At 40.3% G+C, this 17,369-nt stretch overlaps 1 protein-coding gene across 1 annotated transcript; it reads left to right on the forward strand.

Moving 5' to 3' along the window:
- The first annotated feature begins 255 nt into the window (after positions 1 to 255).
- Positions 256 to 9,881, forward strand: LOC144663969 (B-cell lymphoma 3 protein-like). The gene is made up of 5 exons (XM_078525067.1): positions 256 to 827; positions 1,758 to 1,890; positions 2,399 to 2,789; positions 3,375 to 3,593; positions 9,402 to 9,881. The coding sequence occupies exons 1-5, from the start codon at positions 359 to 361 to the stop codon at positions 9,480 to 9,482; spliced, it is 1,293 nt and encodes a 430-aa protein (XP_078381193.1). The 5' UTR covers positions 256 to 358; the 3' UTR covers positions 9,483 to 9,881.
- Positions 9,882 to 17,369: the final 7,488 nt, after the last annotated feature.

The following is a 17,369-nucleotide window of genomic DNA, read 5'->3' on the forward strand; positions in this document are numbered from 1 at the left end:
AAAAATCTTTTTATTTCGATCGACCCTCGCTACCATTTATGTGAATTTCCCGAAATGTTGCTAAGGACGTGGTAGCGAGACGCTTTGGCCTGCGGGACAAATATTAGCTGATATTGCTTCAACTGGAAAAAAATAGGGAGTTTACACAATTAATTCACAGGAAGACAACAAACAGGCGAAAGCGAAAGCGGGAAAGTCCCTCTCGAGGGTAGTGAAGCTATCTCAAATCTGATTGGCTGAAAAATGTCTGGGTTAAAAATACCCCTTACTGCATCCTGTTTGAGACGAGGGACTATCGCATCTTGCAGTTCTGCATTTAAGTTATTTATATGTTGCTGCGAGATTTTAGTGCTAAGAAATGGTGAGTGCAACAAGTTTAGGATCAGCTTTGGATAAAACTTATCAAATGGAAATCGCCGCGGCGAATTTTAGAACAAATGGACTGATTCTCACTTCCGCTTTGCAACCGAACTTTGATGATTCCCTACTTCAGAGGACAAGTAAAGCTGCGGTAAAGAGAAAGTTAACCGCGAGAGTTTCCCCGATGACACGACATACAGAAGGAGTTTTTGATCCAAGATTTCATCCGCTAGTTTCTGATCCGCAAAGTTCGCATCGAGAACGCAGTTGTAACAAAACAGAACTCGATGTTGGTTCGACTGCATCTTCTGTGCCTCGCGGTAAACAAAGACTAGCGGAGAAGCGAAAATCTACCGCTACAAATGTCATTATTCCTGCGAAATCTGTCAATTCAGACACTTATCTTAGAACACAAGACGAACCTGCTTCGAAGCGACCTCGAACAATTTTGCCACGGACAATGCAAGGTAAGGAAAATATAACAAATTAATTAAAAATTCTGTATGCGTAAGCATATAATTCTAAAATTCACCATAAAAACTAATATCTCCAAAAATATATTTATTTCATTATTTTTTCTGTCCCTAAAGCGAAAACTTCAGTATCATAATATAGAAGAATTAGAAACTAGAACTTTCACTTCCCAAATATAACGTGCTTTGCGATGACGTGGTTGTATTGCATGTTTTGATTAGCGGACGCGAGTTTGGACATGTTTTCAATGTTTACAATTCAGGAACGACTAAATTTTTAGTTTAATATCAACTCCAACAGATTTTAGCTTTTACTTATAGCAGTCGTTTCGCATGTTCATTTAAAACAGTACAACCTTAAAAACAGGGGGTGTCCCGTTTGTGCGAACAATTTCACGTGCTTCTAACTTCTTCCTTATCCGGGAAAGTCCCTAAGCTCGACACGACTTCTCTGATTTCTGTACACTTCCGGTGATTGCGTGATGTCTACGTCGGTATATTTTATGAAATGAGGAAGTGAAACGCTTCAGTTCCGATCATTACTATGTAAGGGGGAAGATATAAATAAAGAAATATGAGATGGTGAACAATCTGTGAGAAGTGTTCCAAAGTTCTAGTTCTTAATTCTCTTCAAAGAAAGAGAAATCCCTACTTGGGGCTCCTTGGGGAATTATTGCATGCTCAAGGTCTTTCCCTGCAAGGTGAGGATAAACCACAGGTATCCCGCGCTTATTCTCTGAGCACATTTGCAGAGAACTGACAAGCGTTTCTGTGGGAATGTATTGAACATATGATAGAAGAAAGAATTTCGAAATGTCAATAAATACTTTGACAGAGTAAAAAAAATATATATGATGAGAACGGGTCTCAGGAACTTTTAAAGGATGTTCAGTTAATAATAACCACTTTTCTGATGCTGTCTAGTTCCAGAAACAGAAATACCGAAAACACCAATCAGTCCTGAACCCAAATTAATGAGTGATAACGTGGCAACAATGAGCCTGCTGTCAGCGTCTGAGTGTCATCTAGCTGCTCTTCAAGATGAAGACGGAGATACGTAAGTTGCGACAAATTATTTTCATGATAATTGTAACTGTTTTAACTTGAACTTAGCCTGTTTAAGCAATGGGAGTTTTCATCTGCTGTTTGATGTTTATCTGGGTTTAAATTTTGTGTGCAAAAAACAAACAAAAGAACAAAGGGACAAAGGAAGGGTAAAAAACAAGATTAAAAGAAAAGGAAGAAAACACCTCACCCATGAACAGAAATGTACAGTCAACTCTCTCTAAACAGACACCTCTATAAGATGGACACCTCTTTAAGACGGACACCTGGTGCTGGTCCTATCCCTTTTGTTTTTTGTCATTTTACTGTAACTAAACTCCCTATAAGATGGACATCTTTCTATAATGGACAGTTGGGGATATTGATTGTCCCGACGGTGTCTGTATTAGAGAGAGTCAACTGTATTCTATTATTAAGCTGTTTTAATGTATCAAATAAGATCATCAAATTTTATGTTCAACTGAATAAACTAAGTATTGTATTGTATTGATTACCTGCAGGCCACTTCACATCGCTATCGCACACGGCAACACCCAACTTGTGGAATATCTTGTCAACCTAATGTCTAATCTAACTCTGGACATTTACAACAACCTTAAGCAAACACCACTACACCTGGCAGTAATAACAGAACAAGCTCATATTGTAGGAAAGCTTACAACTGCTGGCGCAAATGTAAACTTGCCAGATCGTAATGGACAAACACCAACACATCTGGCTTGCCAGAGGTCAAGTACGGAATGCATAGAAGAACTTTGTACAGCGGCAAATGCCCCTGATCTAGAGTTGAGGAATTTTAATGGATTCACGCCTCTTCATGAAGCCGTATTTGCAAGTTGCCCTGAGGCGGTGAGGTGTTTGGTTTACCATGGAGCAAATGTTAATTGCAAGGTATTTAACTGATTTAGACAAATTTTCCTTCAACACAAGACTTGTTGTAACAGATCTGAAAGACACCTGGCATTCTCCAAAAATAAATAACTAGGTACTCTTTTACAAGTCACACTCAGGCCGAACTATCCCACACAGTCAGAGCTTTATATCTAGGTTTCGATGGAAATAGAGCACCAGGCCCTGTTGTTCAAAGGTTGGATAATGCTATCCAGTCGATAGAGTAGAACTTTTTGTCAGCACTTATACACTGGATAGTGAACTTCCCATGAACAGCGTTATCCATCCTTAGAACAACTTGGGCCAGGCCTTGATTGCTACTCTGCAAGTGCTGATGCCGGTCCCCATATTTTGTCTGGTTGCCCTAAACAGTCCACGGGAACACATTTATACTCCTTTATGCTCAGAAAGGGAATAAATTATGAGGGATAACTGTCTTGCAAAATAACACAATTACCCAAACCAATGCTTCAACTCAAATCACTGGATCCGTCATCCAACATGCTGAAACCATTAAGCCATTGCTGCCAGCAGCTCCACACACTTGTTAACACTTTTTTTTGTTTTATTTTGTTTTTCTACAAGGATGGTAAAAGTGGTCGTACTCCTCTGCATCATGCAGTAGAAGCAGAAAATCTTGAAGTGGTACAAGAATTACTTAAATGTGGTGCAAACATTAGTGAGGGGGCCTTCTCTGGAAACACACCACTTCAGATAGCAAGTGGCCGGTGCATGCAGAACGTCAGGCTGTTGCTTGAATCAGCCGGGAGTAACATTAAATCAACAAGTGGTAAAAACAAAGAGGTAAGAAAATAAGAGAAACTTATCAATAGAAATATAACATTATTATTGGTCATTATAGGGTAACTAGCTGGTGTTATTATATTTCACAGACTCCGTTCGAAATATATGAGAAAACAAATGGTAGGAATTTCCCAGTTAGTGCTTCAAACCACTTTTTAACGCTAAAAATATAAGGGGTACCCCCTTAAAAGCAAAACAAGGGCCTGGGTCTACCCATAAGGCCCTGGTGCCTAGGTCCCGCGGACCCATTATCCTTCGCTGGCTTTTTTTCCTTGTGCTTCAAACCCTACGGTAAGTATTTGCCCTTTATCTTGTATTTTTGCTAATTTTTTACCTTTTCAGGCTATTCCTCTGTGTTTTTGGCACAGCAGGTTTCTTTTTAGCGATATTTTGTCGCTCTTCAGATATATTGCATCGCTGAAGATATCCATTTGGCAACACAAAGTCGCATAGAAGGACTCGTTGCTGGTCGCCATCTTCCCGCCGAAACTGTTTCGGCGTCTGCCTGAAATACGTGATGAATGGTCCTGCCAAACGACGCAAAGACCTTTCACGTAGAAGACGATGATACTCTTCAGGAGATTCTTCTCTCGCTCGAGAGTCTTTACGAGCGAATAGATTCGCTGCGAACAAGTTCAGTCTGATGATCTGTCGATTATGGCTAATGACTCGTCAGGATAGAAGTTCAGCGAATCTTTGGCGACCGATAAGTCATTTGGACTTATGCTGCGCCCGTTCGGGCACCTGTGGAGCCTATTTAGGCACCCATAGAGCCTATTCAGGCACCAATATTGCCTATTCAGGCACCAATATTGCCTATTCAGGAACCAATATCGCCTATTTAGGCACCAATATTGCCTATTGAGGCACCAATAGAGCCCATTGAGGCACCAATAGAGCCTATTCAGGAACCAATATCGCCTATTCAGGCACCAATATTGCCTATTCAGGCACCAATATTTCCTATTCAGGAACCAATATCGCCTATTCAGGCACCAATATTGCCTATTCAGGAACCAATATCGCCTATTCAGGCACCAATATTGCCTATTCAGGCACCAATTGTTGCCTATTCAGGAACCAATATCGCCTATTCAGGCACCAATATTGCCTATTGAGGCACCAATAGAGCCCATTGAGGCACCAATATTGCCTATTCAGGCACCTGTAGAGCCTATTTTAGGCACCCGTCGAGCTTATTAAGGAACAAACCGAGTCTGATAGACATCTAAAGAAGCTGGGAACTCAATGCAGTCTTATAATGATGGCACTCGTAGAGACCATTTAGAAACAAACAGAGTCTGATAAGACATATCTGACGAAGCTGCAAACTTAAGTACAGTATTACAGTGATGATAATGGTCTGTTCGACTCCCAAGTCAACCTCCTGGAAACCATTATCCTCTTTCCCCAAATTTTGTGGATACTAACTTTTGCAAATATATATAATTATATATAAGCAATATCTTCTTATTCTGGAAGATTGGGAACTCCTCAAGTGGATGCACTATCTGCTCCCAAAACTTGATCAGCAATTGTCAAATCAAGTTTCCCTTTGAATGAGATATTCTGTCCAAGAAAGGGACAAGGTCCAATGTTCATTGTTTGCCTTGACTTCTAGAATGCCACTGGCCCCATGTATGGTGCCCCTGGTGTATGATTGAGGTCCAACTTATGTGATAATTAACCATGTTGCAAGCTTTACCTGCTGGCAGAGCAAATGCTTTTCTGTCTATTTTGAGACATCAGACAGATAAATAGAAACTTAATTTTACCACAGTAAATTTGTTCAAAATTACAACTATGGCTCGTTTTGTTCTCTGCAAACAGAGTGTTTCTTGCAGCCTGAACCAGGTCGTAACCCTTGCAGAGCTACCCTTAAGCTGTCACCAAAAAAGGGAGATGAAAAGATATGGCGCATTATGCAGTCAATACTTTTCTAAACAAAGTTATATAGTTCCTTCTTTTGTAGCAAACATCAAGGAGATAGCTTGACCAAATAGCAATCCACTTGATATGTGTATTTGCACCGTTCCAAACTTAGTTGCCAGAATTAGCGTTGACGACGGTCAAAAGGTGAAGTCAATTAGACTCGCACAGTACAATTACTCCTAGCGCCTTGTGACTTAAAAATCGCCCCAAAACCGTACCGTGTATTCTCCACATCATTGCGGGTTCTCAGAAATGAGCCTTCGGTTTTTAATATACCATCCCTATATGTCTCCACCTTTACCCACGTATCGGGTCAGGAGGCTCTTGTATTATTCCAGCACTTCACAGGTTACCACGAAAAGGATCTTTATGAAAGATTTCCCTTTTCACGACACGATTTTTTTTTCACGGAAGCTCGTTTTCCTAGTACCAAAAACCTAGGACCCATGTGTCTAGTGATAGACCCGATCAAATGAAGTTCATAGTACCGAACCTTTCCAGACGGAAAACATCAGTTGCTTAAAAGCGTCGCTTTTACCAGGAGTCAAGTACATTTTTTAAGGACTTGTTCATTTCAGTTCTCGTTACGAGTTTTTCTCAAAATTGACTATTTTTTCGTACGGGAATATGTTCCGGTTCAAGACCCGCCCATTCGGCCTGTGTTTGGCCCTACAGAATTGATTAAGCCTCTTTCAACTTTCTTCAAGTGAAAGTCTATTCAAGTCCTTATAAACCTTTGACTTCGGCAACTAAGGAAGTCGTCAAAACACTCTGAAGTGGCTCTCCACCAGTCTTAAGGTTTACAAGTAACCTTGGAAAATCATTCATATTCCAACATCGGTGCTTACCCACTTACTGAGTTTCATAATTGTTTTCAATGTTTGTGATTTTACCATTCCGTCAGGAAAAAGCAGCAAGATTCTACACTGTTCTCACTGTCTGCTTCGCGGAATATCACATCGCGAAGCCCATGGCTATCAAATCTTATCGTTCTGATTTTACTAGCCATTTGGCAAATGCCTGTATATTTCCCGCCTTTTGCGTTCCAGTCCTAATAAAAGCCTACAAGTGAACCTGGCGAATACCCATATGTTTATTTGTTTGTTTGTCAGATCGACATTAAACTCAGAGACTTAAGACAGTATCCTGTCGCATTTATTTCACGTTTAGAAGCAGATGATTGCAGATCATGAGATAAGAAAATCGCTTAAAGGGTTTTCCATAACCTCAAAGTTTACATAAGTTTACATTACATGGTGTAATGTAAATTGATTATTATAAATGCATTTTTGGCGTAAAAAACTTTCCTTCATAGCGAAATGTGGACAGTTTTGCAGTGCCAAATTAAATGGAATGCGTGAAGTCCTTGTTTTTAAGCGACTTGAGAAATTCAATTAGTTGCTATTATTTTATACCACTTCAAGCATATTTTCATTCAGTTTTTATTTTAAAGCTTGGCTTTTTAATTATAAAAAAAAAAAACAGAAGTTTTAACTAAACAAACTTCTCCTTCGAGAAAACGACTGATCTGCTATGAAAGCAAGAGGGAAGTCTGGGTCCACAATTATCCAAATAAGTCGTTTTAAATAATTATAATTATTTATTTTGGTATATGTCACGTATACCAAGTTTATTGGAACCCGTCTATTTTTTGCCAAGCAAGGGATTACGGTATCACACCGGCAAATGTTACGTTCTTGAACATAACACAAGCGTATCTGTAGCCTATCTAAACTGCCGTTATTACTTACTACACCGCGGCCTCACTTGCCGCGGCAGACGTCGGTAAATCCAGAAAAATCCGCCCGCGCCGCGTCTGTCGGAGTTCCTAGGCGAAATCGCCTTGAGCAAAACCGCGGCAAATGGGTGTATGTTTTCGGGCGGTAGTACACACGTTATTCTTTGTTACAAAAAGCTACTATAGCCCCTAACACTTTAAGTTCACCCAGCCAGGAAGTTGTTCTCCCTGAGTTTACATTTATCTCTGACCTCAACTCTCCTAACGGAGTTTTTTGCGGTGTCTTTCTTACTCGCTATATGTTATATTATGCTTAGAAAATCTGATATTTCAGGCTCGATTCAGACAAACCTACAGAAGCATTTTTTGCCCGTCTTTGACCAAGGCAAAAAGCTTTCTCCCAAATAATGTCTTGAACGATATTTAGTTATTTAATCTTTTTAGGAACATACATTCTGTCAACCGTTTAGTTGTTAATTTCAATTAGACTGCCCCACAAACCGTTATAACGCATTGTGGGCTGGCTAGAAAATTTTTATGTGTGCAACAGGAATAGACAGTCATATTTTAAAGCTATGCTAGTGTGTGTTGCTTCTACAATAGCAGCCGCCAGTAAATTTCTCACACTTACTTTTTGCATTAGATGACCTATTGGTCTTGTGCTTAAACTGCATTCAGCACATTTTACTGTTATCCCATGTTTAATTTAAACCTTGCTATGGAGGTTTTTTCCTCAAGGTAGATGTAACAGCCGTTCTACACTGACATCGAGGTTTTTCCTCTCATTTAAGTTTACTTGGAAACTGGCTGTGTTATGATTTTTTAATTGCTTATACAAGTGGCGTTAAAAACTACCATTTGTTTTCTCATATATTTCGAACGGAGTCTGTGAAATATAATGAGAATTATACTAGGGCCGCCAAGCGGCCTGAAGTAATAATTCGGATTATATAAACAGACGAAGTGAGAAATATATGAGGTTCCCACCCTTCACCCTTCCCTGGTGTATTTATAGGGTGTTGCTTTGCCTGTCTATTTCACGGCGTCAAAAAGCCAGCGAAGGATAATGGGTCCGCGGGACCTAGGCACCAGGGCCTTATGGGTAGACCCAGGCCCTTGTTTTGCTTTTAAGGGGGTACCCCTTATATTTTTAGCGTTAAAAAGTGGTTTGAAGCACTAACTGGGAAATTCCTACCATTTGTTTTCTCATATATTTCTCACTTCGTCTGTTTATATAATCCGAATTATTACTTCAGGCCGCTTGGCGGCCCTAGTATAATTCTCATTATTGTAGGCTTGTATTGTATACAAACATGTACTATTATGAAGATGTCTGCAAGTTTTCCACGGCTATCATCATCATCATCATTCATTTCCTTCTCCCCAACTGGGAAATAGGGCCCGGGGGGGGGGGGGGGGGGGGGGGACTCGCATATGAAAGTGACGGGGATGCTCGTCGTCTCGCTTAGGGGTGTAAATTTCGGATCTTTGGTCTCGCTTAGGGTGTTCCGGGCAAAACGCCCAAAACGCCAATATTTTTAGTCATAATGGTATCGTTTAGGGTTACGCACGAAGAAATATACAAATATCCCCTCCGTTCTTAGTTTTTTGGTATCTTTTAGGGGTCAAGAAAAGCTTGAGCCACACCCAGATTGCCCCGTCCGTTTCATGTGGGAGTCCCCCCCCCCCCCCCGGGAAATAGGGCCTCTCTCTTACCACATTTCTTGGTCTTTTGCCATTCCCTATGATGGCTAGATGATGGTGATGTTGATAATCGTAACAACAACAACAACAATATTTAATAATAATAATAATAATAATCATGATAATAATAATAATGTCGTGAAGAAATTATTCAACATGACACGAGCGTGTGACAAAGAAAAAATTTGAGTCCCCAACGGGAATCGAACAGATGGCCTCTCAGATACCGGTATCTGGGAGGCCATCGGTTCGATTCCCGTTGGGGACTCAAATTTTTTCTTTGTCCCACGCTCGTGTCATGTTGAATAATTTCTTCACTATTTATCACTGAGCTTGAAATTTACCATCTTTATTATTTACTAATAATAATGTCATTTAAAGGTTATAAGTTCTACTCATTTAAGTAACATCGAGTAATCTTGATTACATTACAGATCATCGTAAACCAGGCACCAGTGATTGTACCACACTACGAAGACAGGAGACATGTGATGGTGAAAAGTACTTACGTTTAGTTACCCTTGGCTAATTAAGTTACAATACTCTTTTAATCAGTAATCATGCTGTTATAACAGTTCAACTGAAGCAGGCATGAAGTTAATCATTGCTATGCAATGAGACATGTGTTCGTCAATTTTTAGTGACTGAATTATGTGCAGATATTTTATATGTAAAAATTAGCATTGGCAAAATGTACATTCTGAGACTCTGTCAGACATCAAGACTATTAAGTAAATATCTGTGCTATAAAACAAATCTTGCTTTCTAAAATTATTCCTGATATTTCCAAAAACATGTTCCACCCTTACATACACGGAAGTTCTTAAGAATTGTTGTCACAGGAAGAAAAACAGTACTGAACAGATATTATTGTTGTGTTATATTTGGTCTGAAATTTTTTAAGAGTTTCATCTTTGTTTTTCTTTGCTTCGTGTATCTACAAGTGGTTGTTAGTAATCTGCGTAACGGCGGAACGCGGAACGGCGTAACGGCGGAACGAGAAACGGCGTAACGACATTTTTTTTCTGTTTTTTTTTTTTAACAAAAAAAAAACAAAAAACAGTTAATATATCTCACAAAATAAATGGCATGCATATCTTCTTTATCCTTCGAAGTCGATCTAGAGCGAAGTTTTCAAGGAGAAGCGAGACTCAATCGAGACAATAAAACGTACAAAGTCGAAGCAAGTCAACAAAGCCGTTCACAAAAAAAATAGAAAGGCCTGTAAAGTTACTGATTTCGCATGAAAAAAAAAAACAGAAATGAAAAGCCCACAACAAGGGGTATTTTCAGTTGGTCACCCAGCCAAGTACTTACCCCGCCCAACAGGGCTTAACTTCGGCGATTGGATAAGAACCGTTGCTTTCCATGTGATATCAGAAAGAGCGTAAATCAGCTCATTTCTAGCTGTGCTGGTATTCTGGTAAAAAAGACTTATTACTGTTCCTAAAAATCGTATGGTTTTAATTTTTTCATTTTTGCCTTCAGGACAACAAAATGACGAAGGACTTTTTGGTCACGTAACCTTTTATTACGTCACAAATATGCATTTATGCTTCCAGGAATGACAGAAAATCTTTTTTCCATAAAGTTTCTTTTCCCTTTTACTTTCTGCATTAATACAACCAATGTGCAATGCCAATTGCACTACTATTAAGACAAAAAGGCAGTCAAAGTTGGGTTTATTACACAAGGGGGAGGCCCCATTTATTGACTCTATTTTTTTCCAACTTCAAAATGTCATATCTCATTCAGTATTGGTCGTATGTACAAACTGTTTTCTGTTTTCAACTTCTATTGACGCGCTCTATCTTAAAAATTAAGACAATTCTTAACTTTAATTTTAACAAAAGTGTGACGTCATCAATTATGACGTCATAGTGACAAGTTCTACAAGCGAGTCTTTCAAAATGATTGGCATATAGTCTTATGTTAACCTACCAAGTTTAGCAAGCAGACGATCAACATCAACAAAGTTATTTAAAATCTCAACAAAAACCCAATTTTAGATAAAACGTTTGGGGGGGGGGGGGGGGTGGTTTAGCACCTACGTGCACTTGGATTGTCTTTGTAAACAGTGAAACAAACAAAACACAACAAAAATGTCTCTCCAAGACTGTCTAGAATCCAAACACGTTTTTCAGATAATCTATTTGCATTTGATCCATCGCATCTGCACCTTCCACTTGAAGTAATCCCGGATGAAAGAATGGATGCCTGGACTTGATACACTGTAACGTGCAGTGATAATAGTGATTGGCCTCACTGCTAATTCGAGACTGGCCATACTTATCTCTGTACTGATCCCGCTCAGAATGCCGGACAACCAAACCTATGAAAGGTGGTCCTGCTGGGGAGCGAAACTCTACGTGACAAGAACTACATTTTTTTACTCGGTTACTTAATTTCGTAACTACGAAAGGGTTGCTGTTATGCCACGGCTTTGATCCTGTAAGACCCGGTGTGTACTGCTGGAGTGTGTTGCCGGGTTGTCCTGTGAGGATGTGCTGCTTTATAGCGCTGCTGGGCCCTGCAATGGTGAACTGCTGGAGTGTACCTCCGGTCTGCCCTGCTAATGTTAGCTCCTGAAATGTGCTACTGGCTTGCCCTGTTTGGGTGTAGTGCTGGGATGTGCTACCGGCTTGCCCTGTTTGGGTGTAGTGCTGGGATGTGCTACCGGCTTGCCCTGTTTGGGTGTAGTGATGGGATGTGCCGTCAGCTTGCCCTGTTTGGGTGTAGTGCTGGGATGTGCTACCGGCTTGCCCTGTTTGGGTGTAGTGCTGGGTTGTGCTGCCGATATGCCATGCTGAGAATGTGCTGTTGGGTTGCCCTATCGGGGTGTACTGCTGAAATGTGGCACCTGGTTGTCTGGTCGGAGTGAACTGTTGTGGTCCGTTGAAGGTCTGGCGGGGTGTTTCCACCGGAAAACTACCTATCGGACTGGAGTAGTGTTGTGCTGTTCTACTTCCTGGCTTCCAACCGAGCTGGTGATCTGGAGGCAAAATCTGCGCTGCACAACCTTGAATGTTCATCCCATCAGGAGGTGAAGAAAGCTGGTCACTCTCGGGAGGTTTCTGAGAAGTTGTTAAGGGATAACTGCATCTTCGCGCTAGCGTTTCTTGTAATGGAACCGTCAATGTTGATGTTACTGGAGGTGTCGATTTTCGCGCCCTTTTCGGTTTCCCCCCCTTTTGGCCTGCTGCTCTCACATTAACGTTACTGGTAGACAACCTGTGGGATCAACGAAAAGCAATCAACGGGAATGAAGCGTGGGAGAATCTTACTAAAGGACATTTTCGTCCGAAAACAAAGAAAGCAAAAAAAAAATCTTTTAAACCGTAGCTTGTATTTCAGTTAGTTCTAACTAGACTGATTAAATCCGTTCGTTGCATGGCTGCTAACATTCTATCTACAAAATTGGGCTGAGATGAAGGAAAGTATAATGACAATAAAAAACGATTGGGAATAAAAAGGGTTCTTCTTAAGCATACGATCTGGCATTGTTTTAAGGGTTACTTAAAAGGTTTTGAGGGGAACACGACAAATTCAACCCAGATTTTTATCCGAACCAATATACCCGTTTATCTATCACGCACACCCTGCATGAACAAACTCACTGGCCGAAAAGCTTGCCTAAATTGACATTTTTCGTGACTACTCAAGAGTAACGCAATTACCAACGTTTTCGATATTTTTATTTCGTGACAGATAAGTTAAAGTATAATGCTTGTGGGCAAGACAACCACTTTCGGGATTAGTTGGATTTGTTAAAATTAGTCTGTTCGCAGTCTTCTATTTTCCCGTGAGATCGTCACCGAATCGTTCCTGAATCTTTGCCTTTATTATGAGCGTAACCTGGGGAGAGGACAATAATCCAGCACACCACCCCTGGGGTGGATTTTCGTCCTCTCCCCAGGTTACAACCGTGAATGAAACAAAGATGGCGGCCCGTTTTCAGTATTCGTCGGTGGCGTTCTCACAGGAAAATAGAGAACTGTACAGCCTACATTAAAAGTAACGAATGCAGAGCGAAATGTAAGGTTCATCTCCGTAAATGGCAAAGGAAAGGAGCCCCTGGAAAAATCAAGATGCATTTTTGGTAAGTCTTAAGACTTCACTTTATTTGGTTTTAACTTGGTATGAATGTTTTGTTTACGTCATCCTGGTCAAATAAACGGGTTCGGAAGTTAGTCTCATGTGAAATCAAAAGTGACACATATACGATTTATATTTTATATTCGGAAAATTCCTTTGTGGAATAAATGAACAAAATTACCACCACAGAAACGAAACCAAAGCCAATTAATTAACGAAGGAATTACTATCCGCATGAAAATGGACGGTTTTTCTTTGCAACAGGCAACGTCGTTCACAGGGCTGTCCCCTTCTAATTTCCCAATTAAAGGGAACAACCTTGGGAAACATTTGCGATTTTATAAACAATAAACATAATTCATGCTCCAATATGGTAAGCAGACCACATATTTATAATATGTATCTTCACTTAATGCATAACTCACTGTGATCCAATTTGTATTCTGCAATTTGCACAAAATTTGTACTGCAGATAAGTCTATAATACATACGAGTATCATAGTAAATGGTTTGAAAGCAGGAGTATCAGTAGGTCGCATATGTGATCATCCAAATGACAGAAGTTTTGAAAATAACGGTTGTTGGTGACTAATGTTTCGACAAGCTGAGCGGATCATCTTCAGAGAGTCTGAAGATGACTTCCGCTTATGTTGTCGAAACATCAGTCACCAACAACAGTTCCTTTCAGAACTACTCTCTCTTGGACGATAACACTATGCAACTTACATATGAGTACATATCATTACCTGTACAAGTTAGGCTCTCCTGACTTAGCTACCCAGCTCAGAAAGTTTTCCAAATTATTGTCCCTTTCAGCCACAGCTACCGAGTGAGAACATATGTTTGGCGTTGAACGGTACATCAAGCATGAACAGCTCACTTTCCCATTTGGGCCAATTGCTACAACATTAGGGTTGTCTGGCTTGGATCGACTGTACACAAAAAATTTCTTCTCGCCATCTCCCTCGTTAGGAAGCTGAACGACGCTGTCAGGCTTCATAAGATACTCACTTGCTTTGTTCCAAATTGCTGACAACACTGACTCTGTGACCTGCAAGTTGGCACTGGTGTATGGAACAGAAAGTTGCCCTGTTTTAGTTGCTGGCTCAGTTGGGACTTCACTTGCACCTAATTCAAGATTCAGGATCTTGGCAACGTGCCTCCTCCTAGATTCTACTGTCATACCGTGCATCCACACATGCTCCTTAACTTCCAGATAAGAATACTCATCTTTAAAGCGATATTGTCCCTTCCTCAGTATGGCTCGTACAAGCCCTTGGTGCTGGTTTAATGCCACAGATTTGGCTAGGACTACAAATTCGGGCAGTGACATCTCTTCATAGTCTGCTGCTTCTTTCAATACATGATTGCCTGCTTCAGCTGCATTGCTTGTCATCTTTTCGCCAGGTTGAAGACCAGCCTTCAGACGAACTCCTGCCGATAAGCTCCCTTTTATCATATCAGCTTTCTTTGACATCCAGTTGAAGAACTTTGGCTCACATCCTTCGGGGAGAAGCTCCCGTTCCTTCTTGTTCCACTCAGGCTCTAGAGACGCTAGAACTGCATCGAAGGTTTCATCATCATTGGCATCCAGAAGACCTTCGTGGTATATATCATCTTCCACAAAACCAAATATATGGTTGAGAAAGCCACGTTGTGCTTCTCCCTTGATGCCTATTGATTTCAGCTCGTCCTTCACATTCTCGGTAAAATGCTTTACACACCGCAACTGGCAAGACTCTGGATAAAACACCTTCCATGCTTTTATGAGGCCTGGCTCACCATCAGTAACGGAAGCTCTTAGATCGTTAACTCCGGGCTCGACTTCTTTCAGTTTGCTTGCAAGGTGGCAATATGCGCTGTAACTTCTTGTCATATGTACCAGGGTTGGCCCGATAAAGACTGGTGGCTTACCATCACGCACATTTTCGAGTAGAAGGTTCTTGTACGTTGTAGGGGTCACGTAGAACTCCCCCATGTTGAAGGTGGTGTCAATGCATAAGGGGTAAAACTGTAACGGGCCACAGCAAAAGCGTGTGATATCGTGAAATTGATACGGAAGACCAGTGATGCACATAGCCTCTGGCCAGGCTGACACACCATGTATAAAGGATTCGCCCTCACTATCCAACTCCTGATTGGCCATGAGCATCAAACTGTAAAGTTTATCTTTCCGCGCCTCTAAGCCAGGTATCCCATTCTCTTGTTTCTCCTTCTCTTTGGTTTGTCTCCGCATGTTGTATATTTGCATGCGATCACGTGGTGTGCTCGCACTATCTGTCGCGTCAATAAGGGAAGAGGTTTGGGCAATCTTTGCCATAGCTTTCATTGGCTTGGTTGTGCACGCTGCCTCTTTAATCTTTTCTTTTGTTGTGACATTGGTAGGTAGAAAAGGTACAGTTTTATCCTTCTTATTTCCGTGAGCAAGAACTTCAAACTTCTTCTCCTTTGTTTGGAAATTGTACTGGAGAAGAGCAATGCCACCAATGGTGTTACCCTGATTGTCCTCGGCATATGACACGAACTGACGAAACTCTTCACATGACTTGCTTGTGCGATATTTCCTTCTGAGGTAGACGTAATCGCTTCCACCTTTAACGTACCGCCTTGCAATGAAAGTCTTCTTCAGCTCCCCTTTTGGATCTCTACGAACACGGAATGTCCAGGTATGGCAGCCCTTGTTGGCATATGCTCCATTGTCGTCATAGGGAAGATCCTCTACTCGCACACTTGATGTCCGAATCAAGAAGCTTACATTCTGTTGGCAATGCATTGGTTGTTTAGTGCAAACAAAATCGGGGTTGTGTTCATTCAGCAAGATGTCTAAAACCTTCTCAAAGGAAAGGCTCTCTGTTTTTCCTTTCACAAAAATTGGGGTTTCTCTGTCGCTGTTAAACAACTGTGGTTCATCGCTTTCATTTGGAAGGACAACACCATCTTTACTAGATGACATGGACATGGGAGGGGCATCTTTATCGTCAACATTGTCTGCAGAGCCTTTGGTACTATAATTGAAAGCACATGGATGCACTATATCATTTATCTCCACAAAAAAATCCTGAAGCACTTGGTAGATATTTAATTTAAAGTAAAGAAACCTATTACATGTTAATGTTACACTTAAAGTAATCGTATATTTTCAGTGGTGTCTAACGTTCAAGTGAAAAGAAATGAAAAAAAAAATCAGTTTAAGGTTATGGTGACCTTAATGAACATTTTATTTATTTATTTATTTATTTCTTAATTAATTAATTATTTAATTTAAAATCCATGAAATTTACCTTTGTTTTGTCCAAGGGCACTCCTCTAGACTTTCGTTAGAATCACTGGAATCACTTGAAGCCCTAGCCACTGGTATGCTAAGCCAAGATTGAAAAGAAAAAAGAAACAAACGATCTGTTATTTTTCTTCATATAACAGCTATTAAATAGAAAACAACATGTGCAGTTATATGCATGTTTTATATATTCAGACTGGGTGGAGACTATTTATACTCTGTAAGCTAGCTCATTAAAAGAGTCCAATGTGTGTTATGTCCAATGTTTTAACAACATATTACCTTGCAGTGCTTCTAGGTCTGGACTTCACTGGGCTCAAACTTTTAAAATTTTCAGCAAGATCTCCAATCTGAAGACGTCAAATATATATTTTAGTACATAACAGATTATGTATTCTCTGTTATATGATCATACCCTTGTTGGATAGGTAAGTAGGTAGGCAGGCAGGCAGGTAGGTGGGTGGCAGTCAGGCAGGTGGGTACATGTAGGTAGGGAGGGTGGGAGGGAGGGAGGGAGGGAGGGAGGGAGAGAAGGAGAGAGGGAGGAGGGGACGGACTGACAGAGGGAGGAACAGACAGAGGGAGGGAGGAAGTGAGGTAGGTGGGTAGGTAGGTAAGTAGGTAGGTGAACTAATATATACATTATGTATTATAGAAGTGAAGGGAAATAAATACAATAATAATAATAGCAATAATAATAATAATATATGTTTTTAAAAAAATTACAATTGATCAGATACTTTATTTCACACAATCATTAAAAAATCAATAAAAAGATTAATAATTAAAAAAACAGCCGACTAATAATACTATTATTATTATTATTACTATTACTATTATTATTATTATCATTATTTTAATAATCGATTCCAACAACCCCACTGCTACAGAATGCGTGACATGTGGGGGAGGGAAGGGTAGTTTGGACAATCTGAATACCACAATGAAAATTTTAGATAAAGAAAAGAAGAAGTGAAAAGTGTTATCTATGATTTGCAAGAGATGGGTATTTTTTAAGGCACGATAAATT

Source organism: Oculina patagonica, chromosome 8, assembly GCF_052425735.1.
Source record: "Oculina patagonica isolate OP01 chromosome 8, crgOcupat, whole genome shotgun sequence".
Classification (NCBI taxonomy): domain Eukaryota; kingdom Metazoa; phylum Cnidaria; class Anthozoa; order Scleractinia; family Oculinidae; genus Oculina; species Oculina patagonica.